This window comes from Fragaria vesca, linkage group LG5, assembly GCF_000184155.1.
Source record: "Fragaria vesca subsp. vesca linkage group LG5, FraVesHawaii_1.0, whole genome shotgun sequence".
Taxonomy (NCBI): Eukaryota; Viridiplantae; Streptophyta; class Magnoliopsida; order Rosales; family Rosaceae; genus Fragaria; species Fragaria vesca.
The window spans coordinates 12,783,120-12,807,345 of NC_020495.1; the positions used below are offsets into that span (position 1 = coordinate 12,783,120).

A 24,226-nucleotide genomic window follows, 5' to 3' on the forward strand; every position below is an offset into this window, starting at 1 on the left:
TCCGATTGGCTTCTCTCGCCTCACAAATTTAGACACGCTTTCTCTCTCATCGCGGCCAAAAGTCCTCATCTCTCTCTCCCTCCCTCACACAATTCTCTCTGATTTGACCCAGTTTCACAACCCCTATGCTCACTCGTTGACTCGCCGGACCAGTCCGATTCCCCAAAACCCTAACCCCTTCGCGATGAAGAACGCGCCGAGCCGAGGCCTCGAAGTCTACGATTTCGTCGAGGAGGACGAGTTCCCGGACCCGGTCGTGAAATTCTCCGCCAAATTCAAAAACCCTAGCCGCGAAGATCGTCGGAAATCGAAGGTCGAGTCGCTCAAACCTGGTGAGTTTTGCCTCCTCGATTCCAAAATGCTTCTGGTTTTGGCTGCACGTAATGGTAGGGAGACTAGTAGTCCAATTCGAAGATGAATCCAAGTTCAATTTTTGTGTTGATTCTTCAAATTATGAGTCGCCCAATTAGTACTATATTGATTTCGGAATTGAATTTTTTATATGAGAGCTTGTAATAGTTAGAGCCAAGATAGGAATGTGGGCACTGGGTATCATTCAGAATTTCAGTAACTAATTGTTTATATAGAACTTGAGAAATATTTGATTTACCTGAACTTTTTATGTAATTCTTCTTGGAGTTGGGAAAGTTCACATCAATTCTGTGAAATTTGATAATTTGGCTGTTGATTTTTGAAATAGCTGCGTTGTTTCAATCAGTAAAGTGAGGGGGTACTCATATACTAGAATAGGTTGAACAGGCGAGTATTTGGCTAGATTTGTTTCTTGTTTGTTTGTTGGAATGTTTGGCTATATCGGATCTTTAGGTATTCCAGTACTGCAAGGCAGCAGTTGGTAGCAAGTTGAGCACTAGATCTAGTTTATTAACCGGTTTGCATGTAGTTGGGTACTTACGTTTCTGTCTGTTTTTGCTGTACGTAGCATCTGGTAAGCAATTTCAAAGTCTAGGTCGATTAACATGTTAAGTAAGTCGAGAAAATTGTGATGGTTTGGGAATAGTTTCTCATATTTTATATGTTTTCTTCTGTCTCTCTATGATTCATGTTGATATCTTGTTGTTGGTGTTCTATTTATTTAAATTGGCTGATTCAAATATTATTTTCTAAACTAGCTGTACCACCTTTCAAACTATGTTAATTCATCTACCTATGCTTCTAGGTTCCAAAAAAGCCAACGTTCAAGCAAAAGAAATCAGCAGCATACCATGTGTAGATGTTGATGAAGGTGACACTGATCGCTGCTGTAAAAATACTATTTCTCATCCTCCTCTGGAGACAATTCAAGAGGAGCTTGCTTCCGAAAAAGAATTGAAATTTGATGATGCCACTGAATCCGAAATTTTAAGTCATGAACAACAATCTGATTTGGACAAAGTCAGTAGCACACCTTATACAGGGGTTGATGCGATGGACCATGATCATTGCAGTGATAGTGCTATTTTACATTCCCGTTTGGGGACAATAGAAGAGGATGCTGCTACACAATCCAATAGTCATGAACAACAGTCTGACTTAGATGACAATGGATGCAGAAATTTTCTTTCCGAAATAGAGATTGGAGTTTCAAATGCTCCCTCACCTTCCCACGGGAAAAGCCAGTTAGACTGTGGCCTTACAGTGTCCCCGTCAAATGTACTTTAACTGACACATATTTGCTCTTAAGTACATCCTCAGTGCAGAAATCAACAATCAAATCTAATGCTATACAACTTGGATTTTGTGCAGAACGATCCAGTTGATGTGATTTCAGATGCTGATGAAAGCACAAGTGAGTCTCCATCAAGTCCCCTGTCCCCAATTGAAGAGGATGACTGCCCAATGGAAGAGGATGACTACCCAATGGAAGAGGATGACGGTACTTTCTGGTTAATTGGAGGATTGTTGATGCTTATCTTAGTATTAACTATGCTTATTCATTTTGTTTTCTGACTATTTTATGTTGTTCTCTCTCAGGTTCTTTGGGTACTTATGAATTGGGTCATTGCTCGGGAAATTTCGAAATGGTACTCTTCTTTTATCCTTCCCATCCATTCCAATGCATGTGACATTAATCTCTATCATAACTTTATTTTGATCAATACAAAAAGATATAGAAATAGTGGTTCATTGCGTATTGAATATTGGTAGGGGGGGGGGGGGTGGTTTATAACAGGTATCTTTGTTTTCTACGTCAAAATTGCACCGGGAAAACAAAGGGTAGAAGCCAAATGATGATATATAACATAATACTTTCTGTAACAGAGCAAATAAAGATGAGATAATGAAGCAGAGATTGACTGAGATGTTCCTTACCTTTTTGGAATGCTGACTGGATTCTGGTTTTTAGAGCTCGGAAATCTTTTGTGCATTCACTGCCTGACCTTTTCATTTATCTATTGTTCCATTTTCTTGATTTAGATCAGTCTGGGAGCTACTCTATCCATTTCATACTTACCAGTGCCAGTTGATGGAATTTGTTTTTGAGTTTCTGTATTTGAGTGTTAGTGGTCTGGGGTTCTTAGACATGTTCTCGAATACCATATCTGATATCTCTCTGATGCTATCATTAGATGGTCCCATATATTCTTAAATGTTATTGTAATTAGTTAAGCAAAGTGTCTATTCCATCAGGAAATGGAATACATGTTTTTCAGAAAATTAAACCAATGTTGTCTAGTATTAAAATTTTCAAAATTTTCTTCTTCTTGATCTGCAAAAAAAGATATCCTTCTTTGCGATAAGTTTTTTAGACCATTTTTATTCACTGCTAGAAGACCTTCAATCGTGACATATGTTCATTTGCACACTTTGCAGGATAATGTAAATACGACCGTTGTTCTTTATCCCGATTATGTTGTATATGGGGATAGTTATTGTACAGGAGCCCAGCAGTTAACTTTCTCTCACAGTTGCATCAAAATCAGTGGTTTAGTACCGTCTGAAAGTGACGAAACCTTAAATTTTGAATGGGCAGTTGGTGATGTTGTCAATGTTGAGTGTCAGTGGGTTCAAAATGTGAGTCCTGATACTATCCTATTGGGCTTTACCCATTTTACATATGCATGACACTGAGCGTATACAGTTTATTGTTTGGTCTACATTCAGGCGGAATTTGTCATGATAAAACTCCGTGTACTATCAAAGGATGCAGATCAAGATGATGATGCACTTGGTATTTCAGGTCAGTGCACTTGTACGAACTATCCCTTGTTTTTTTAGGTCGCTGCATAATGTTGCTTGAGTGGATCATCTTTATCAAGTCCAATTTGATCTCTTTATGAAGTTTTGATCAATTTCAATTCACGTTCAGGGCAGACTCTCACTTTTCCATTTTCTTAACAATTTTAGATATGTAACAAGGACACGGAGAATTTAGAAAATCATTAGATGAATAGACTATCTGCGGTCATTCTATTGGTTTGACTAAAAGATTTTTTATTAGCTAAGAGTCGTAAGATTGATATTATTGGAAGGTGATTTGCCATCAAGTATTGATTATGCATCTTTAGTTATATATGTGATTGAGTTGTATGTGTAATATGAGGTGATTTGCTTCTTTCTCTCAGAGAAAGAAAAAAGCTTACAAGTTTAGATTTTGGAGCTGATTGTGGTTCTCTTTCTTTGCTATCCATATTTCTCCTAGGCATTGAGGAGTTGAAGATTGGAGTTGTTGAACCGAACTGGTCACAGCAACAAGAAAGAATAGCATGTTTAAATGATAAATATTTGGATATATTGGATCCTGTGCAAATGTAAGTGTCTTTAAACGGCATTTTATACAGTATTGCTCCATGTTCCTCATGTACCTATTCTATTGATGTTCTATACATGGTCAATAAGCCACACATAAAGTTGTGCATTTTTTATTTCTTATTGTGTCAAGTATACATGCACAAATGGGATGATCTTTGTACTGAACTATTAAATCAGAGCAGTTTTAATTGTTTCTAACTCGTAGAATAGCAATTGTTGAATCTTGTAAGACAGCTGCAGCAATTGATGTATGCTGTATGCTAATAGATAGTCTTTAAATTATGTATTTTGAAATTGGTTACTCTCGGTTGTTTTATCGTCCTTCCTTTATCTAACTTTAGTAGTTCGGTGCATTGTAATACCCATCCTTTTTTATCTTTTGGTACATGAAGCATGGAAGCGGGCGATTCACTTGGCCAGAGGCGTTATTTCCCAAAGTGAGTTGAAGCAATCCTTTTTTATATTCGGTGGATTTACAACTATATGAATACTGTTTGTAATTATTTATATAATGTTTTGTTCTGTTATTTTGCTTTGCTTTATTCAACACACACACACACACAGACACGTATGTATAAACTTATGTCTCTAACTCCCTATTTATGAGTGTTGTGGTTCTTAATATAATTCTTTCTCTTATATGATGAGGAATTTGGTCATCTTGAATTTGTAGTTTAATGAGGCATGTTTAAGTTTATCCTACATCCTGTTTTTGTAAATAGGAAGGAAATTTTGCTGTGAGCTTTAGGAGAACATTGTCATTTTATTCATTTTTTTAATTTTTTTTTTTTGCTTTAAATCATATAAGAAATGGGAAAAGATTCAAGTTCTGTTGTCCCTTTTCCCTTTATTGCTTGTGAAACTTTAGTGGTTTTAGAGGCGAAAGCCAAGTGGAAATTGTTCAAGTTATGTTGTAAATGCCCGGTAATATAGAACATATGTTTGGTTGTTAACTAACTAGGTTGCTTTAATTTTTTGCTTTTTCTTTTCTTTTACTCTTCTTTGTAGTGTGTGATATACACTAACAAAATTTTGTGATGCTATACAGTTTTGATGAGGATTTTGACACTTTTGTATATCCGGAGGGGGATCCTGATTCCGTTACCATCAGTAGGAGAGATGTTGATCTCTTACAGCCAGAGATATTTATTAACGATACATTGATCGACTTCTATATCAAGTAAGCTTGCTCATCGACACAAATGGTTTTATTTGCTCAACCATAATACCAATGTACATGTCCAAATCAAAAGTTCTCTTTTTGGTTTTTGTTTTGTTTTATTGTTTATTGTGTGTCTTATTAGAAGTGGTCTATTGTAACCTAAATCTTTGACTTAGATAGGAAAATGCTCACCCAACTTTTAGAATCTTTATCTTTTCAAGTATCTAGTGTTGCCTGCAGATGCAACAATATTTGTTATTTCCTTTTTCTTTCTAGATCAAGTAAATGAGTGGTATGAGCAAAAGGGAAATAAAAGACTATAATAGACAGTACGGTTACAAGGGGTTTGAGCTGTGACTATTGACTTTATCGCTACCCTACTGCCTATATATGCAGCATTAAATCAGTTGAAGAAAATTAAACTTTTTCAGTCCTACCTTGACAAAGACTTGACTTTTACTTCCGCTTTGGGTATTTGTAGTTGGACCTGCCCCCACAATGGGATTAGGCAGTGTCAGAAAAGTTAGTTGGCCTTCACCCTCACTATTAATTTGGACTTTAGACCCTGATGTGTTTGAAATTTGCGTTAGGATCCCGGTATTTCAGGATCCACTTTCAGTCCTGCGGTGGTGTTAGAGTATGTCGTCTTTTAGTTTTCTGCACTCTACTTTTCTTTTACAAGGAGTTCCACACAATTAGTATGCTAGCAACCGCAATGTTACCATTGGGAAGATCTTCTGTTTCCTAGGACTTAACTCCAACTTAATTAATCCCGTATACACTATAAATCATACCAATAGAGTAAAACTTATACCTATGAACTTGAAATAGTCTGACAAATTCCAGCAGGAGTTCCATGATAAGAAAAGGATTTTTTTTTTTTTAATTTTGAACTTTGGATTTTTCTGAAGTTAGTGATAAATTTTCCTTCTTTTGTTTTGTTTTTTTAATTATTATTATTATTATTATTATTATTATTTTTACTCTGATTTGAAATGAGCTGAATTTAGTAGAAAAAGGGGACTGGTGGGGTGGGAAGGCAGGAATTTGTGTGCTTTTACTTATTTCGACCAAACATAATTCTCCGAGGGCCTGCCCTAAAAAGGCAATTGGGCTAGGTTGTGCTCTAAAACATTCATTTCCAAATTTAACGGGTTTTTGAGCCCTTGGGCAATTTACAATAGTATGTCCAGCATTCGTGATCCATGAACCTTTACTCATTATTTTTCTTTTGGCAAAATATGTTTCTTGTTGTCATCAGTTCTATCAATTTGTTTCCAGTAACAGTTCCTTCTTAACCCATTGATAGGTATTTGGAAAATCAGATTCAACCAGACGAAAAGCACAGGTTCTACTTTTTCAATAGTTTTTTCTTCCGAAAGCTGGTTGACCTGGACAAGGATCCATCCAGTGTTGCTGGTGGCAGGGCTGCTTTCCAACGTGTCCGGAAATGGACAAGGAAAGTCGATTTGTTTGAAAAGGATTACATCTTCATCCCTGTAAACTTCAAGTATGATCACATGTTCAAACTGACTCTTTTGTAAGCTCAATCAATTCATGCGCTGAGATGTGGTTTTTGTGCTTTTTAATGGCAGTCTACACTGGACTCTGATTGTTATATGTCATCCTGGTGAAGTGGCTAGATCTAACGGTAAATTATATGAGTGGACATATGCACATTGATTTTAAATTAATTTCCATCATTTATGTGCTTTTGTCATGTTTCAGTTAGAGACTCAGGCAAGGCAGTTAAAGTACCTTGTATATTGCACTTGGATTCCCTCAAAGGAAGTCATACAGGTCTCAAAAATCATGTTCAGAGGTATCTTTTAGCTACTTATGGATTTAAATTTGAAGAATTTCTTTTTCACTCTTTCTTTTCATTTCTTGTTGTTCTTGTTTTGATAATTCAAATTAGAGGTGGATAATGTGCTTTGGTACAAGCTGTACAAGTTTGTGCATCAGTGGTTTGGGATTTAGATCCTATCAATCAAGAGGGAAAAAAGGAAGAACTTTGCTGGAAAATAATAGGTTATATGATAGTTTTTACTTTTAATTTAAATAAAAATCTATGTGTATTGATGCAATAATTGCAATTACCTTTTCATGGTGAATATCTGACCGTGGAGGCCAGGTTCGTGGAATCATAGTATGATATATGGTGTTCCTTTTGGTTAAACAAGTCTGTCCTATATAGAAAAGGTATTTTGGATGACACTAGTGTGTCTGTTGCTCTTTCAGTATAAACTAAGAGTTAAAAAGTTATTTAGGCCAGGTGGCTTTCAGATTAGTCCAATAGGTCATAGTGCCCTAAGGCGAAAGTTTTCGGTTGTTTTCTTTTCTCTTGAATGGTAAGATATGTATATGAACAGTTGACTTGAGTCCCATCACAATAAAGGTTTTGACATATTTTTTATTTTTTGATATGTAAGATTCACATGTTCTTTAATCGGAAAATGGTTAATCTTACATTAGAACTCGTAGCCATTGTACGGGGCGGGTTACACTGGCATGCTCCTTTAAGCACATATGTTGATCTCAGCAAGTCATTATCCTTTTATGATGTGAGATGAACTAAAGTGATGCGTAGACAGTTTAGTTATATAACTTCGAAATATTATAGTGGTAGAATGGTTTGAATCTCAGGATATATTTTTGTGTCAAGCTTTCCTTTTCTTAGCACGATGTCATCTACTTGAGGTTCTGTATATATTCTAATCACCTTGGAATGGTTCTCAATCATTGCAAGCGTCGTCTTTAGTTCCTGCACTAAAGACACACACACAACAGCCATACATTCATAAATACTTGTTGAAAAAATGTTTAGTTTTTTGTAGTACATAAAATGTTTATTAAACAATGAAACCTTATACAGTTGTACGTAAGACATTGAAACATAATATATACAAAAGTAACAAAACCAAAGGAGAATTGAAATTGCAAACCATCACAGGCTAGACTTGAATTGTATAATTACTGGTGCTGTGCTTTGCTCTTCTTTCTTTTAACCTTTTCTGTATGTGTTTCCGTAAGCGTCTCATGACATTAACTTCGTAATTTATCATGGTGAACCATTTATTTTTATGTTTTACTTTTCCTCTTTTTATTGTAACTTGAAATCAAATCTTCTAAACTGTGATACCAATGTTTGATAATGAAATTGTAGTTATTTGTGGGAAGAGTGGAAAGAAAAGAAAAAGGAGACATCGGAAGAAATCTCATCAAACTTCCACAACCTGCGGTTCCTCTCACTGGAGGTATGGATCAGTCTTATCAAACTTCAGATAAGAGTATCCATCTGCTTTAGATGGATACTCTATCTGAAGTTTGAGGATGAAGGAATGATTGCAGACTATATCGAGTCATATGATCGCTATATTCTATGGATTACCTTGTTTTTGTGCTAGTTTCTGTCCAACTAAACTTCATTGTTAAGAAAACCTTGGTGTTTAATTTGATGACATGCTTGGTTATTGTGACCAACTTTTATCTTTTCCTCTTTTTGGGAAATAATGGGGCATCCCGAAATTTTGTTATGTAAGGTTTTCTAGATTGGGGTGACAAAAATGCGGTGGCTTTGTAGTTTCTGATGCTCACAAAAGTATTATGGCTAGATTAAGGAGCTATTCTTATTTTGAATTCGGGGACCTTTTAACTTTAGATACAATTGAGAAAATAGTGAGTGCCAGTGTTACAAAATCATTTTCAGAGACCTTCATCTGAAAATAATTGAGAAAATGATTCGGGAGCTTTCTAATTCGTCAAATATAACTTTACTCTCTTTTTAAATTTTCATAAAATATTTATGTTAATGAAAAGTAACTCTTTATCATCATTTTCCTGTGTTCTATGATATACAGAAATGTTAAATGATTGCTGATGGTAAATTATTCAATCTTTTGATACTGGCTTGCTTTCTTTTCAGCTGCCACAACAGGAAAATACATATGATTGTGGCCTGTTTTTGCTTCACTATCTAGAGCTGTTTCTGGAAGAAGCTCCTGCTATCTTCAATCCATTCCATATAAATAAGTTCTCCACCTTTGTAAGTGGTCCACTTTATTTTCAGTCTCATTGTTTGTTTTATTGTTTTGGCCCCGGGACTTCTTAATTTCCCTGTAACATTTGAACCAGAATTTAAAATTATCAAATAAAGAACCTAACATACACATCTGCTCTGCCACTGTTACAAATTTATTTAAGTGTAGAAGGTGATTATCATAAACTCTTGTGATTTTTGAGGGGGCCCACCACATGTATTCACACTGGAATAGGAAATCATTTCTTCTTTATGTGTGCTTCTATACATTTATATTGCATTAACTTCCTATAGAAGTGTTGTAAGTTTCAAACACCAAGCATACTTCAGTGGGGAAACATAATATCTCAAGTCAGTTTATTAATTCAGTTACAAATAATAGAAGTCATTGGATGAAATTTGATGGCTAAAAAGACAAAGGATTAGGAAATTCAAGTAATGGTGTTGTTCGGTTTGATCCAGCCACCTATACGTTTTTATTTAAGTTCTTGATTCGAAGTGTTCCAATGCTTCTGCATACCTGGTATGTTTGTGCATGCGGATTTGAATTCCTATCATATAACGCCATCTTTTCACCTTTACTATACTTAACTTATATCCTTGAACTTTTAGACTTCTGATGTTACCTATAAAGAGTTTTGAGTTATTGTTTAATTTCATTATGTTCGCATTTTAACTTGTACAAAACTGCATCTTCTCTTACCAGCTAAATGCAAATTGGTTTCGTCCTTCAGAGGCTTCTCTCAAGCGCACTCTTATCCAGAGATTAATTTTTGAACTCATTGAAAATCGTTATCGGGAAGTCTGTTTGCCAGCTTGCAGTGATGTAGTGCAGGCTAAATATCCAGGATGTAACCAGCTTGAAATTGGTGCGGAGTTTCTTTCTGGAAGATCCAGTCCTGCAGTTGCTTGCCAAGCAAATATATCTATATCTAACTCTCAAGAAGAACACGGAATCGAAATGACTCTGTTACCCACATCTTCACTTAGGAGTTCTGAGTGCGTTAGTGATGCAGGCCTGGTTCTCAGGGAATTTTTTCAGTCAGGAGAAGCTGCAGGTTCACTATTTGGACAATATCAGTCTTTTGAACATAAATCTCCTTTTTACCATCCCAATGGAGCTAAACCACAATTAGAGGTAAAGTCTTTTATTCTTCTTGTTTTGAGAACAATTCCTTGTCTGTTAGCTAGTAGAACATGATTAATTATGGCTTACATGTGATATTACATAAATTCACTGACAATACTTGCTATTCATTTATTTCATAACAGGAAGAAACCCAAACTGGAGAGCAGTTTACCTATCTTGCTACAGGAGACGGTAGCTTTCAAGAAATATCTGAAATTACATCTCAAACTTGTGGCATTCAACGCTCTTCGAAATCTTTTGGAGCCGAGATTTCGTATAACTTGGAGACGTCTGAAAAGGCACCAAATGGAAACATTGAAGCATCCCCTGACAGATCAATTGCCTCTGATCATTCCGAAGGCATAGAGATCATTGAAAATGGTGATCATTCTAAAGCCATACAGATCATTGAAGATGATGCGGTTGGAGAAGATTTGGGTCCAAGCCAGAATGGAGAAATGGACGTACAGAATTATCCATCATTGCAAAGTGTCAGGTGTGTGGTAGATAGCCTTGTTTCTGTTTTGGGTGAGATGCAGAGTGGTTTCTTGATTGAAGAAGGTTCGCAGGAGCATGGAGAGGTCCATGATGGACATGAAATTGGAGGTCCAAGTCGGAGAGAAGAAGGGGATGTACCAACTTATCCATCAACAGAAAATGCCGAGTGTTTAGCAGACGGCCTTGTATCTGGTTCAGGTGATATGCAGAGCACTTCTGTTATTGAAGAAAGCTCTCTGGACCAAAAAGAGGTGCATGTTGGAAATGAAAATAGAGGTTCACTTCCCTCATCCCAAGAAATTTCTGATATGCCAATTCAGGAAGATGTTGACATGGTGGGTAATGGTGCAATCTCATGTGATAATGGTTTTGTGGGTGAGTCACAAGAGCCTGAGTCAGAAGAGCAACGAGCTGCAAAAAGAATGAGGCTTACACCTCCTGATGAAGGGGAAAAATGTCTCGCTTGAAACCTTCATGAGGATTCAAATTTAGTGAGGCCATCGACGATTTGTTTCTATGTCAAGTAGATGTTTGTGCATAAGTATTTGATAGGTTATTTTTGAACACTGTGAATAGTCAGGTCAGATGGTGGCACCAAGGGTGTTAGTGTTGTCACCTGGGCAAGGGAGGAAATTGAATAGGAAGAATGTGTTTTGAAATTTTAGCCACAATCTACAACATTTCCTTTGACCGAGTGAAACCCCAATCCAAGTATGAAAATTAACCATTTTTGTTTGTCCGATTGAACGGGGTCGCCGCTCTCGGATGACACCTATTTAAGTATTTAGGGTTTTATGTCCAAGTTCGTTTAGGAGGATACAATGTAGAACTAACATTATTAATATCAGAATTCTAATTCTGTAAAATCTATGTGTAGTATGCTTGAAGTCTTCTTCAATACAAGGTCATTTTCGAAAACTGTGAAGGAAACTGATGTTCAATGCTCCATTCTAGATTTCAGTGTTTTTCATCTGAATTCTAGATTTCAGTATTTTTTTATTCTTCTATTTGAAACAAATAGTGCTATATGCTTTTCTGTAAAAAATTGCTGTTCTAAATTAGCAACAAGATGAGAGAAGATCCAAGGATAATGATTTCAAAGAAAAAAAAATTCTAAGGATAATATAAGAAAGTGTAAATAGAGGAAAACAAAAAGAATCAACTACACTGAAGCAACCAAACCAACGAAATTAGATACAAGAGTCCCTGAAACAGCTCCTAACTAGAACTGGGTGGTCACACTAGAAGAATCCCAAAACAAAGTGAGGCAGTATAACAAGTCTCCAAGCAGTTTAATCACTAATCCTAAAACAAAATTCATAACTGTTATGAATTTTGCTCTTCAAAAACATGGAGTCGACAGAATACAGAGATATTTAAGCAGTAGGTCCTCTCATTGCTCATACTCGGGCTACATTACTATCCAACAAAAGTTATTTACTGTATGATTCTTAACTCTGTTAGCTTCTCTGTTTTCTTGATCACCAAGAAGTTTCCGAGCTTCTCCAACATTTTCTAGCTTTACTGCAGTAGTGTACCACACCCTGGGGCCTGGGTTCACTCTACATAGGTTTGTGTTGGAATCAAACCCCGCAACCAGTCTTGTAAATGCCAGGAAGTTATATAATTCTGCTAGACTTGTTCAGCGGTTCAATTTTCCGTACCACCACCAATTTGTCCTAGTTTGTGGAATTCCACTTTCATTTTGTTGCTACTTTGATGGCATGAGTTCATGTTCATTGTTTAGTATCACCTTTTAATAGTTTGCAAATTTTAGCATGTATCTATGCAAATATTGATACTGATTACTGATACAGTATGAAATAATCCAAATGGAGTATTTGTTGACTCTGACTTCTGAATACATCTCAGATACACCTTGGACTTGCATGAGATGTGGTTATGCTACAGTTTGGCTATGTTTTCACTTTTCTAATGAAGAGGTATTTTGTGAGTATTCAGATATATGCAGTGTATAATCTTAAAACTTCTAAAAAATGAATCGAGGTAAAACAGGTAAACTTACTCTTTTCAATGAGTTTGCTACCAATGGTTTAGGACTGAAATCTAACCTTTCTAAAATTCTTGTATAGCAAGGCATGCTCAGTGAAACAGAAGAAAGGAAAAGCTTTGAAAGGCATATGTGGATGGAAACAGACTCAGTTATAGGGGGAGAAGCTGCCATTGGATGATCACCTATACTGATGGTTTTATATATATCTCACAATCATAATGCCATGTCTAAGATCACTGACATAACCTAGTTGTGTTGTTTTCTGAAATATTCTAGCTAGAGTTCCTTGGTCTCAGTTTACATTTTATTGTTCTTTGGCCTCTCTTGTTTGTAATCTTGACATGGAATTTTAAAACCATATAATCATATAATCATATTGGGCAGCCAAGTTATCTAAGCTTCCCTCTAGGTAATAATTGCTAGTGTGGAAAGTGCTTCTAGCATTCAGGATTGACTACTTGTAAAGATCTTCATCTTCCCCTAGTTCTGTAACAATATTACCGGCATTCTTTTCGTGCCGCTACAGATGGCTTCATTAGTGCTAGTTGAAGTTTGCAATTTTGATTGATTGTGTCATTGAAATTCATTAGAATTGTATCCATATATATACAATATTAGCTCACAATTATAAGAACAAAATGCTATTTGATCGATTGTTCATGATTTGGTGTTCATGCGTCCTGATGAACATAGGATCATGGAATATCTGCTGATTTGAATTGCCAATTCATATGGTTTATGAAGAAGTAATATACAAAGTGACTAGCAATAATGTGAAATGAAGTCCATACACAGCAGCACAATCACAATCACAATCACAGGTAGAATGAAACAGAAACAACTTTATTGAAGAGACAATGACAGAAAGTAATGTAAGATAAAAAGAATCAACTATATTGATATATATATATATATATAATAACATTACAAGATGAATTGGTTTGAGAAGCAATCAAACCTACAAAAAATGAGACACTAGTCCCTGAAACACCTCCTAACTATAGTAGCTACAACCAACTAGAACTAAGTGGCTTGTTACACTAGATGAATCCTAAAACAAAGTGGTAACATCACAAGACTCCAAGGAGTTCAATCACTAAACAGACACAAAGGGCTCTACTGATCATCATGAGTCGGGATTGGACAGCCATTCGTCGAAACAAGACATAAAAGTGTTGAGGCTCTGTTCTTCCTCCTCCAGAAGCTGAATGAGAATACTAGTGTTTTCCTCTGCCACAGGAACATCAACTAGTAACTCATCCTAGGAGAAGCTCAACTCGGGATCATCATCAACCATTAGATCGCTCACAGAGAGCATAATTGCCATATCATCATCAGTAGTAGAATGATGATGATGATGAGGCAACAACTCTTGAAGAGAAAACATTAGATGATCTCTCCTCTTCTTCTTCTTCAACTTCTCCTTCTTAACCCGATGAAGTTTCAAAAACGACAACAGCCTCCTCATCTTTCAAATCGCAGAGAAAGAGAGAATTGGGATAGTGAATTAGCGAGAACACTGGTAGGGTATATATAGACGCGCCTTGGGGAACTAGGAACCAGGGTTAGTCACGTAATTGCATACCCGGGAAGATAAGGTATTTGTCCCAATTGAACAAGGGTATTTGTCCCAATTGAACAAGGAGGCAATTTCCAGAAGAAAAAAAAAAAACAGAAAATAAGAAAAAACATTCTCGGGTTGGGCCCAACGCATGAGGCCCATAAGAAGACTGACCCAAGTGAGGACATCCACACCATAAGCTACCATGCATCCTTCCCTTCCCTGCTTTCTCGATAAAACCTCTCCGATCCATTTCTGAGCTTCTCTGTTGAATCACGTATGTGACGTTTCTGGGTTTCTCCGATCGAAACCCATGAAGCCCTACTACTACTCGCCTAACCATTCTCAGAGAGCCGCCTTGGCTGCCCTCTCCCTCCTTCTCTTCCCCACCTTCTTCCCCAGTCTCTTCGGCCCATTGGGTCGCGCCTCTCCTTCAATCTTCTCTGTAAGTCACTCTAAAGCTTTCAACTTTCTTTCCATTAATGGAAACCCTTTTTGATACTGAAACCAAAAATGGAATGTTGCAGGAATGGAATGCTCCAAAGCCCAGACATTTGCATCTTCTAGAAGCTGCCTTGTCAACCCAATCTGTGAGTTACCATTGTTCTCTCCATTTTTGATTTGCTTTAATCCATTTTGGTATCAACCATTTTTGCTCTAATTGTTTTCTCTCTTTTTTTTGGGGGAAATGTGGGTTAGTCTGTTGAGCAACAGATCAAGGTTTGGGCTCCTTTGGGAAACCAAGGATGGAAGCATTGCCCTGAAGAGCCTAAAAGTGCTTCATGTGAGTGCTAAAGTTTTAATTTTTAATTTTTAGTTTTGTGATATGAAATTGAATTGATTGTTATCTAATGAAATGTTATTGATTTCTGGCAGTGAAGCCAAAAGGATCAAATGGGTATATTCAGGTGTTCCTTGATGGAGGCTTGAACCAGCAGAAAATGGGGGTGAGTTTTAGAATCGTTTGAGGAAATTATTGCTGAAGAGATGTGCATTGTTGATAATGGGGTCACATTAGAATGCCCACTTGCTCGAATTTGTTACTTCCTGTGACATTATATAGCCGAAGAAGAAAAATATGTAAGATTAGAATGTCTCATAAACTTTATTCTGGTTGTTTTACAAACAGATTTGTGACGCGGTGGCTGTTGCTAAAATCTTGAACGCAACTCTGGTTCTACCGCACCTTGAAGTTAATCCTGTTTGGCAAGATTCGAGGTATATAGTGAGTAAGTTAACCTGGAAACTTATCTAGAATGTATTATTCTCTCCAAAGTGGAGCCAATAATGCGGAAGTGTTTGTGCTTTGCAGTTCCTTTGAGGAGATTTTTGATGTTGATCACTTCTTAGATGTCCTACGGAATGAAGTTTCTATAGTTAAAGAACTTCCTAGTGAGTTTTCTTGGAGCTCTAGGGAGTATTATGCTACAGGCATACGGCCGACTAGAATTAAGACGGCACCAGTTCACGCTCCTGCTGAGTGGTATGTGGAAAATGTCTTGCCCACAATGCAGAGGTCAGTAAATGCTTCAACGTTTCTTACTTTAGATTTGGAGTTTGCTTAAAATATTTCACCTCACCCTGTTTCAATTTTCTGTTTTAGAAATCTAAGCTCAATATCTTGATATCCTATACTAGTGTCCTATGATGTATGTACATAGAGCTAGATCCCCTGTCCATATTGGAACTGGTCCTGGTAACTCAGTTTCAAGTCATTTAATGTCCTTTATCTAAGTAAAACTAAGGGAAGGGCTAAGGGTGAGGTGGGTTGAACAATCAAACGTTTGATCACGATGATATGATTTACCTGTCAAGCAAGTTAGAAATCATTTACCTATGTTATTATTGGATTACTTTTGTCTGGGTTTTAGCCAACATATCATATGGACATGGTTCAAGTATCTTACTTTTGTACAACCCAACCTTCAGTATATCTGTAAATGCAGATTTTTGAAATTTATGGTCAACGTTCAGGAATTTATATTTTTATGACGTAGACGGTGTTAATTGATACAGTTATGGAATTGCTGCTATTTCCCCGTTCTCCCATCGTTTGTCTTTCGACAATATGCCTGAAAGCATCCAGCGCCTACGTTGTAAAGTGAACTTTCAAGCTTTATCCTTTGTTCCTCATATCAGGGAATTGGGAGAAGCCCTTGTTAATCGTCTCCGCAACCCTCCTATAAGAAACCAAAACACAGACTCACAAGAGGGAACAGATGACCTTGATAAACAGGGAGCTGGGAAGTTTGTTGTTTTGCATCTTCGCTTTGACAAAGTATGTTCCTCATCTGCTTTGGATTATCTTGAGAATTTTGGATTTGCGTCTTTCTATTTTCGGAAATTGAAGCTTCAGATCTATGCTTCATGTCAAATCCAAGTTTGTTGTATATCCTGTATCGTTACTTTTCACTTAATAGCAGTCAACTGTATTCCTGGTTTAGTAATTGCTTATATCCTCTATCCCTGCACATACTCTTACAGGATATGGCTGCTCATTCCGCCTGTGATTTTGGTGGTGGTAAAGCTGAGAAACTTGCTCTTGCAAAATATCGACAAGTGATTTGGCAGGGAAGGGTCCTAAAATCTCAGTTCACAGATGAAGAGCTCAGAATTCAGGGGCGTTGCCCGTTGACGCCTGAAGAGATTGGATTGTTGCTAGCAGCTCTCGGCTTCAACAATAGCACACGGCTTTATCTTGCTTCCCACAAGGTTTGTCTTGAGTAAATTTGCTGTTATTAATGGCCAAGGGTAGCGCCTATGTTCCATATGATTCCTTATGTTACTTGGCAATAAAAATTGAAATTCTGTTAGCAGTTGGGGTGATTAAGTGGATGAAGAATATACTTTCTTTTTTTTCAGGTTTATGGCGGAGAAGCAAGGATCTCAACTCTGAGAAGATTATTTCCACTAATGGAGGATAAGAAGAGCCTTACTTCCGCCAAGGAAAGGGCCAAGGTTGAAGGCAAGGCTTCTCTGTCAGCTGCAGTTGACTATTATGTGAGCATGCAAAGTGACATCTTCATTTCTGCTTCTCCGGGAAACATGCACAATGCACTGGTAATACTTATCAAACTCTCGATACTCAGTAACCGTTTCTGTTCTAGACTGTGATTGTAGGGGTTGAGTTATTTAAATGGGTTGATCTGTAGACTGTGATTCAAATGTAGTGAAAAAAATTCCCTAAATAGTCTGTTATGACTATTTTATAATACATATAACACGGACATTTGCTTTATAAATGTCAGAATTCTAACATAGATTATGAAATCTGTATCAGGTGTGTCATCGAGCTTATATGAACTTAAAGACTATTAGACCAAGCATGACCCTGTTGAGTAAGCTATTCTTGAATAAGAGCATGCAGTGGTCAGAGTTCCAACAGGCAGTTTTGGACGGGCATAAAAACAGACAAGGGCAGATCAGGTTGAGAAAGGAGAAGCAATCCATATACACATATCCTGCTCCTGATTGCATGTGTCAAGCTTAATTGATGTAAATATCAAGAGGTTGTGATTTTAAATCGTTATCGGCCTTAAATTACAAGTAGGTTTTTGTAGGTTGTGTCATTACTGTAGCCTTCATTTAGGTGAATATTGTATATTGATGCCTGAAGGGCAAGCTTAGGTTCTCACCAGTGAAATCCAGTATCAGCGTAGAGACTGCATAATCATTCCCGTAAAGTTTTGATTAGGCTATAGACTGTCCAGAAAGCACAAGACTTTTCTAGCAACATAGTGAGCTTGAGCTTCATTCATCTAACCCAAGTTGCAACTCGTAACACTCTTCAATATTGTTGTCAGTTGATGCAGTACTTTGCTCTTAGTTCTCTCAAGATAAATCCAAATTGAATTTTGGAGATCATATGAAATAATTTGCCAAGCATATGGTTCAAAAATTATTGAACCGTTTGTATTTTGAAGATGGGAGAAACTAACAGTTTCAAATTGACCCACATAATTCCATTTCAAACTATCAAACAATCATGGGATACATTGCGATGCCAGCTTCAAAAATGCAGCGGCATCCATTTTTACACTTTCACTTACAAGACTACCGTTATGCCATCGGAAGCCTTCTTTGTCCTGCTATTAACTTGGCCAGGCTCTAGAATGCAGTCATCAATCTTTCAAATCTGTGCCAAGAGGAGACCCGCCACTGCCATTACGGCTCGCAGTAAATTCTTTTGATTCTATAGGAGATGGAGCCATATCTTCCTCAATTGGAAGTGTTCGCTTAGATCCCTCTAAGGCAACACCGAGAATGATATTCTCTTCTAAGGGAGGGCGGGCTGTAGACGGAGATGTAACAGGTTTCTCTCCATCTTGCTTTGCATGTACAGTGGTCAGAGGAATATCTGCCTTTCCACCATCCATCTCACTTGAAGTAACAGGAGAATTCTTAGATGTCACCTTTTCTGGAGATACATATTTGGAATCAACTTTCTTCTCCTTCCCTGCATATTCTGTTTTCTCATTCTGTGTCTGGGGTTCAGATGGCATTTCCGAAGTCTTGGGACTAGTGCTTGAGTTGGAAGTAAAACTTGCCTTATCTTCAGTTTGTGTAGGAGTTGGTATTGGCCCAGGTTTAGCTTCTTCCTTGTCTCCATTTGTGCGTGCTGAGCGATTAGAAGCCTTACTTTTATCATCACTGCTAATTCTGTATGATGGCTCGATCAGGAGATATGGTCGATTAGTACGCGCTGTAGAATTACCAAAAATGGTGTCAGCAAATGGCACATTTTCCAAGTCAGCATCCCCGTATACTTTCTGAACTGTGCGGAGAGGTGTGGCAAGGCGAGCACGATGATGGCTGACAACTCTGAGAAGATCCAAGAGTATTGCCTCCTGTAGCATTAACAGATCCTATATGAGATAATATTCAACATTCAATCCGGAAGCCCTGATAACTTGATATGTCCATGAATAAACATACAATTCAGACACCCGTGTAAACCAACCAAAGTATAAACTGTCAGAGTCTGATTGAAAACGTGACACTGATTCTTTTGCTAGTCGATCCTAAAGTTACCCTTAGGAGCTTTTGGAAGCCCCACTTCTCAGAAAAATATGTAATAAAGTCATATAGCAGAACAGCAAAACATCCATGCAAGGTTGATAGCACTAACATTTTACTGAAAACTCTCAGCATCAAGTCTCAGAATCATTAACTAGAAGTCTGAAATCAACAAGTAAAACAGCCGAACTTGAAAGCACAAAGCTAGTGTAACTAAAGAACCAACTATATGTCTTGGTGTTATTAGTCGGCTTCTCCTCAAAGTTGTAAGGGCATCTAATTCAAGTTTTATCTTGACTTCTACTATTTCAGATTCAATCGTGAATCGTTTTGTCAAGCATCATATTGCATAATACTTTATGTAGTCTTACTATTACCTTCACGCAGAGATACTCCTCAATGTGAGATGTTTTCACAAAGCAAGATACCAAAATCTGTAACCAAAATGGATAACTTATCAGAATTTTAAGAATGAAATACAAAACAATTATCAAGTGTTACAGTTTACACACACACACAATCAAAAGAACAGACAATAACAAGAAACCCTACTGCACTTTCTAGGTGCACAGATTGCTGACCTCAGATTACGACAGAAAAGGAGAATGAGATGCATAACAAACATTGAACTCATAATGCAGATAGAAAGTCCAAACTAAGCATGTATATTCTATATGTCGACCAATATATGTTCCATTGATATCAAACTATGAAGCATTTTGGCTGTGCTCCCACATGCAGATGTTCATAACCAACCCAATAAAACAATCATTAGAAAGCAAAAAATTTACACAGATGCAAGGATTTGGATATGAGTTTAACAATTAAAATCACCATGGACATAAAAAAAATATCCTTCATATATTCTCAAATGATAGAACTTATTGCTTTTGGAAAGGAGAAGCAAAAGTATATAAGAGAAAACAGGAGCAAAATGGCAGAGAACTGTATATTTTAAATGGTAAATATATTTAAAAAAATTAATATATCAACAAAAACCTCACAAATGCCAGCATACAGCCTTACCATAAGAGCCTGATTCTCTGGATTGATATTATCCAGAAACACTCTTCTATGCAACCTTTGCTGCTCTATTTGAGGATTTTTGGCTAAAACCTTGCGCATGTCAGCTACAATAATCTGAAGAAAGTAAAGGAATGGCCCATTTTTGCATGAGATGATAGAACCATTGCAAATTTCTTGAGCCATAAGCTTAAACAGAGCAGTGAACTGAAAATCTACTCACATTAATTTTATTGACATCCAAATGACTAATGGCTATGTAGTTCTTGATACGCCAATGAGTCTTCTGGCTAAGATTCCTCACAACATTCACAGTGAACTTGTGATTTGGAATGTGAACTGCTTCCCGATCGTCGCCTCTAATTATTGTTGGTGACCACCACCCCACATGCTGGCACAATATAACAGTTTATCAAAAATTAGAAAGGACAAGTTCAACTGCAGTACTTGTTTAGTAAGGCAACCAAACTGTTGAAGCCATCTTAGTTTTAAGGTGGAGGCAATGTATCCATGCATATGCATTTATGATTTTCCAGGTAATTGCTTTTCCAATTTTATGAATTACTAATAAAGATTTATACAAACCTCGACAGTACCAGAAACTTCATAGCCTTCAATCTTAGTCTGAATCCATTCACTGACAACAAATGGCCGTGTGGCATGGATCATTACACTGGAAAGGAAGTTTGTGAATATCTGAGTTCAAAAAATAACAAGGTACACAATCAACAAAAGCTTTCACAAGTCTCAAATAGCATCTAAAATATTGACCAAAGTATACACCTGAATAATCCAGATTGGTTATTGTATACAAATAGTAGTTGTTAATATTTCAAGTATTAGTGGAAGAAATATTTGTACCTCACGACCAGCAAGCGTGAGCAATACTGTACCCAGACCCCCAGCTGTTAGCCATCTCTGGGTTGAGAATCCCAGCAACTCCATAAACAATGACACTGCAGCAACCCAAACTGCCGAATAAACAGCTTTGCCAGCAAAACTAAAGCCCATCTGCCCAAGCAAAAAACAATTACTGTTTAGAGAGAAACAATCTTTTACCCTCAAGATAACTAAATCTATAATATCGTAACATAATAATTAACAATAGTAGAAAATTGATTGGAAGAGGAAAAATATGCAACAATCTTATCAATAGAAGCTAATTACAAGGTACAATTTAACAGAGCTTCTATCACAACTGCTCATCTTAATCGTTCTTAACTTATTTTCATGAGCGCTAGTGCCTTTTGTTTTGAGTATTACTTGGGGAAAAGGAAGTCTTTTTTTTTCAAGTTCCAACGCAATAATAAAGGCGAAACACCAGATAAAGAAAGTAGCCAACTAAAAGTAACAAAAACATACATTTCTGGTATCACTTGGGTCATTTGTCTCCGCAAAGAATTTCTGTGCTTGTTGGTTCAAGCTGCAAAGAAAAAAGTACAATATTAGAAAATCAAATTGTAACCCCAAAACCAGAGCCACCACAATCAACCAAGATGGACGCTTCAAATCAATGATTTTATAGAACTGAAAAAGACAGCAAAAGTTAAAAAATGAAGCCAATAAATCAGGTTATCAGGTATTGACAGAAGAACTAAGATTGTTAAGACCAGAGATAGGTCATTGTCAATGTTCAAATTACTTATTGAGAATAGGACAAGTTAATTAACTACTCCAATACTATTCCACAGAGAAATTAACAGATTTATTTAAGAGCAGCACTGGACTCACCTCGACAAACAGTAGGCAAATGCCAGCACTGTTGATATTGATTGTAAAAAATGTACAAGTCTTTGCTTGACAGCCTGGCTAGCTTCTGATGGTAGGACTAAAGGATCCAATGCTCTGAAATAGCAGCTTGTTTTAGTTAGTGCAGATAAAAGAACTGGACAAGTAAAGACAAGTACCTCTGAAAATTTTTACTCAAACAAACATTTGAATCTGATTCCATGCAAATAAGGAGATAGACCTGCATACAAGCATTGCTCCGCCCCAAAGCATTAAAGGCCGAATGTAAGAGGTCATAGCATAGTGTGACCTACTTTTCTTCCAACTACTATCAGTTCGCTGCAGGAAATTGAAGGAAAAATTAATCACTTCAACTGTCCAGAAGCAATGCATGGTAGAAGAATAGTAGGTTATATACTTGAAAAAATATAATCCTCCCCGTGCGCATCAGCGGTCCAAGACCCCAAACAGCAAAAGCAATGATAGCAACTGCCTGAATCAATTTAAGCATGACAGTGCTTCCACGTAAAGCATTATAAGACCTGCACAATATGTTAAATTTGGTCAGATACCAAATACTACATAATAATGAGAAGACTATAGAATGAAGTCAACTACGTGATCGAGCATAATTTGATGAGCAATAAATGCGAGGAAGACTAACAAGAAAGAATATATACATTAAAACAAGAATGCAAAGGTGCACAAAAGCCATACCTTGTTAAAACTATAGCAGCAGATTTCAGAGCGGGAGCCCCAGTTCCTCCACTTGGTATAAAAACAGATCTACACAAGAAAACATTACATCTGGAAGATACTGGACCTATTGGGCCACGAACACGGCTTAGAAGATGGAGACTGCAGGCACCCTGTTGCGAGAATCACATGTTAGAAAAGAATTCTGAACGTCTTACACTACGTTACAACAAAATTATCCCTCAATTCCACAAAACCTTCACAAATAAGGAACACTGAGCAGATTTCTAAAGCAATATAAAACAATGCATTCTAGAGAACATAAAACTCAGAATCCATGTATAACATACCAAGCCATGCGACGGAAGATTGATGCTAACCATATGTACTCGACCCTTTCCAACAACACCCTGCAATATCCGCAAATCCATTTCGATTCAATTAAAACTCCACAAAAAACAAATTAAACAAAAAGGCATCCACACTTATGCAATGTATTAAAAAAAAAAAAAAAAAAAACAACACAAGGAAGTCTCACATACAGCATGTGGATTATTATGGCATCCATGAACACTAGGACCTCTCCATTCATACAACAACCTCATAGAACCAGCTTGCAGCATTTCTTGATTCTCAAACCGAACCGCAACCGCTTTCGAAAACCCGGCCCGATTCTCCGAGACTCAAAACGCTCCAAAATCACTGCAACACCTGCTCAACCATCACTTCAAATTCCTCAGCTCACATTCAAAATCTTGAAATATACCAAAAAATAATTTAAAAAATTAACAAAATTCAACAGAGCAAAAGCAACCATTTCTCTACACTTAAACTAAGCAAGAACTCGGAATAAGTAAAAATCAAAAACAATATATATAGAAAAATCGAAAGCAGAATTCTGATTACTTCTTGAGCTACACAGTATTACTAAAAATTCTCAACATTAAAATAAAAATTAAAGGAAGCAGTGTAGTCTTACCTACCGGAGAGAAGAAGATGACAATTTCTTCTTCTTCGTTTTCAATTTTTTTTTTTCCTTCTTTGGGTTTTGAAGAGATTGAAGGTTTCGTGTAGAAGACGCTGGCGTGGGTGAGAGAAAGAGGTGCGGAGAAGCCAGAAGTGGCTGGCGCTGCGCTAACGTGCGCCGGGAGGTACAGTATAAAGGGTTCGGACAGGGACAGCGTGGACCAATCAAACTGCAGCGTTTTGGATTTTGTTATGTGGCGCTTAGACTATGAAGCCTTATCGTGCGCGGGTGTGCGTATTTTAGCAGAAGCTTCCTCGCTTTGCCAACGCCGCGTGGTGGATTGGTCTCGATGATGTTTAGGCACGTGCGTTCGGGTCGTTATCGGGTCTGGGCCGGGTGGAGGTTTTGGATTAAAATAAAATAAAATATCTTTCTCAATGGATAATGATTTTGATCTTATCAACAGGAGACTGGACCCCCGTAGGAAACGAAACCAATTCTTTCCAAGAAAACGTTTTCCTTCCACGATTAGGAATTTGTTTTGTAGGAAATGGAGAACTTTTTCCTTACACGGTTAGGATTTGGATTTCTTTCTGTGGATCGGCTATATATTTGGGCAGTGCGACAGTCCTCTCTCACAATT

The 24,226-nt window shown here is 37.2% G+C and overlaps 3 protein-coding genes across 3 annotated transcripts; 2 read left to right on the top strand and 1 right to left on the bottom strand.

Annotated features, from left to right (window-relative positions):
- Positions 1 to 1,395: 1,395 nt before the first annotated feature.
- Positions 1,396 to 11,477, top strand: LOC101295045 (probable ubiquitin-like-specific protease 2B-like). Its single transcript, XM_004299682.1, has 15 exons — positions 1,396 to 1,650; positions 1,744 to 1,873; positions 1,972 to 2,021; positions 2,812 to 3,012; positions 3,103 to 3,178; positions 3,641 to 3,749; positions 4,143 to 4,187; positions 4,799 to 4,930; positions 6,222 to 6,422; positions 6,508 to 6,563; positions 6,641 to 6,734; positions 8,079 to 8,169; positions 8,838 to 8,957; positions 9,658 to 10,089; positions 10,224 to 11,477. Exons 1-15 carry the CDS (start codon positions 1,426 to 1,428, stop codon positions 11,043 to 11,045), a joined length of 2,784 nt encoding a protein of 927 aa, XP_004299730.1. The 5' UTR covers positions 1,396 to 1,425; the 3' UTR covers positions 11,046 to 11,477.
- A 2,989-nt stretch (positions 11,478 to 14,466) lies between these two features.
- Positions 14,467 to 18,016, top strand: LOC101308584 (uncharacterized protein At1g04910-like). Its single transcript, XM_004301315.1, has 10 exons — positions 14,467 to 14,598; positions 14,681 to 14,743; positions 14,853 to 14,937; positions 15,030 to 15,100; positions 15,283 to 15,371; positions 15,466 to 15,669; positions 16,170 to 16,431; positions 16,638 to 16,865; positions 17,016 to 17,213; positions 17,434 to 18,016. Exons 1-10 carry the CDS (start codon positions 14,467 to 14,469, stop codon positions 17,641 to 17,643), a joined length of 1,542 nt encoding a protein of 513 aa, XP_004301363.1. The 3' UTR covers positions 17,644 to 18,016.
- Positions 18,017 to 18,047: 31 nt separating this feature from the next.
- LOC101295336 (mechanosensitive ion channel protein 2, chloroplastic-like) lies at positions 18,048 to 23,637 on the bottom strand. The gene is made up of 14 exons (XM_004299683.1): positions 23,596 to 23,637; positions 23,159 to 23,327; positions 22,967 to 23,026; positions 22,638 to 22,789; positions 22,339 to 22,462; positions 22,162 to 22,259; positions 21,924 to 22,037; positions 21,555 to 21,615; positions 21,054 to 21,203; positions 20,778 to 20,888; positions 20,416 to 20,583; positions 20,196 to 20,309; positions 19,547 to 19,603; positions 18,048 to 19,000 (listed from the first exon to the last, which is right to left on the bottom strand). The coding sequence occupies exons 2-14, from the start codon at positions 23,237 to 23,239 to the stop codon at positions 18,275 to 18,277; spliced, it is 2,016 nt and encodes a 671-aa protein (XP_004299731.1). The 5' UTR covers positions 23,240 to 23,327; positions 23,596 to 23,637; the 3' UTR covers positions 18,048 to 18,274.
- Between the last annotated feature and the right edge of the window lie 589 nt (positions 23,638 to 24,226).

What these genes read in the sequence shown, in the direction of transcription:
- LOC101295045 (XM_004299682.1), top strand. Translation starts at nt 1,426, where the DNA reads ATGGACCATGATCATTGCAGTGATAGTGCTATTTTACATTCCCGTTTG. An exon ending in GCTCGGGAAATTTCGAAATG is followed by an intron (nt 2,022 to 2,811) that starts GTACTCTTCTTT and finishes CACACTTTGCAG; the next exon opens with GATAATGTAAATACGACCGT. An exon ending in TTGATCGACTTCTATATCAA is followed by an intron (nt 4,931 to 6,221) that starts GTAAGCTTGCTC and finishes ACCCATTGATAG; the next exon opens with GTATTTGGAAAATCAGATTC.
- LOC101308584 (XM_004301315.1), top strand. Translation starts at nt 14,467, where the DNA reads ATGAAGCCCTACTACTACTCGCCTAACCATTCTCAGAGAGCCGCCTTG. An exon ending in AGAGCCTAAAAGTGCTTCAT is followed by an intron (nt 14,938 to 15,029) that starts GTGAGTGCTAAA and finishes GATTTCTGGCAG; the next exon opens with TGAAGCCAAAAGGATCAAAT. An exon ending in TGAACCAGCAGAAAATGGGG is followed by an intron (nt 15,101 to 15,282) that starts GTGAGTTTTAGA and finishes TTTTACAAACAG; the next exon opens with ATTTGTGACGCGGTGGCTGT.
- LOC101295336 (XM_004299683.1), bottom strand. Translation starts at nt 23,239, where the DNA reads ATGCTGCAAGCTGGTTCTATGAGGTTGTTGTATGAATGGAGAGGTCCT. An exon ending in TTTGCCTACTGTTTGTCGAG is followed by an intron (nt 21,616 to 21,923) that starts GTGAGTCCAGTG and finishes TTTTCTTTGCAG; the next exon opens with CTTGAACCAACAAGCACAGA. An exon ending in AGGAGTATCTCTGCGTGAAG is followed by an intron (nt 19,001 to 19,546) that starts GTAATAGTAAGA and finishes TTAATGCTACAG; the next exon opens with GAGGCAATACTCTTGGATCT.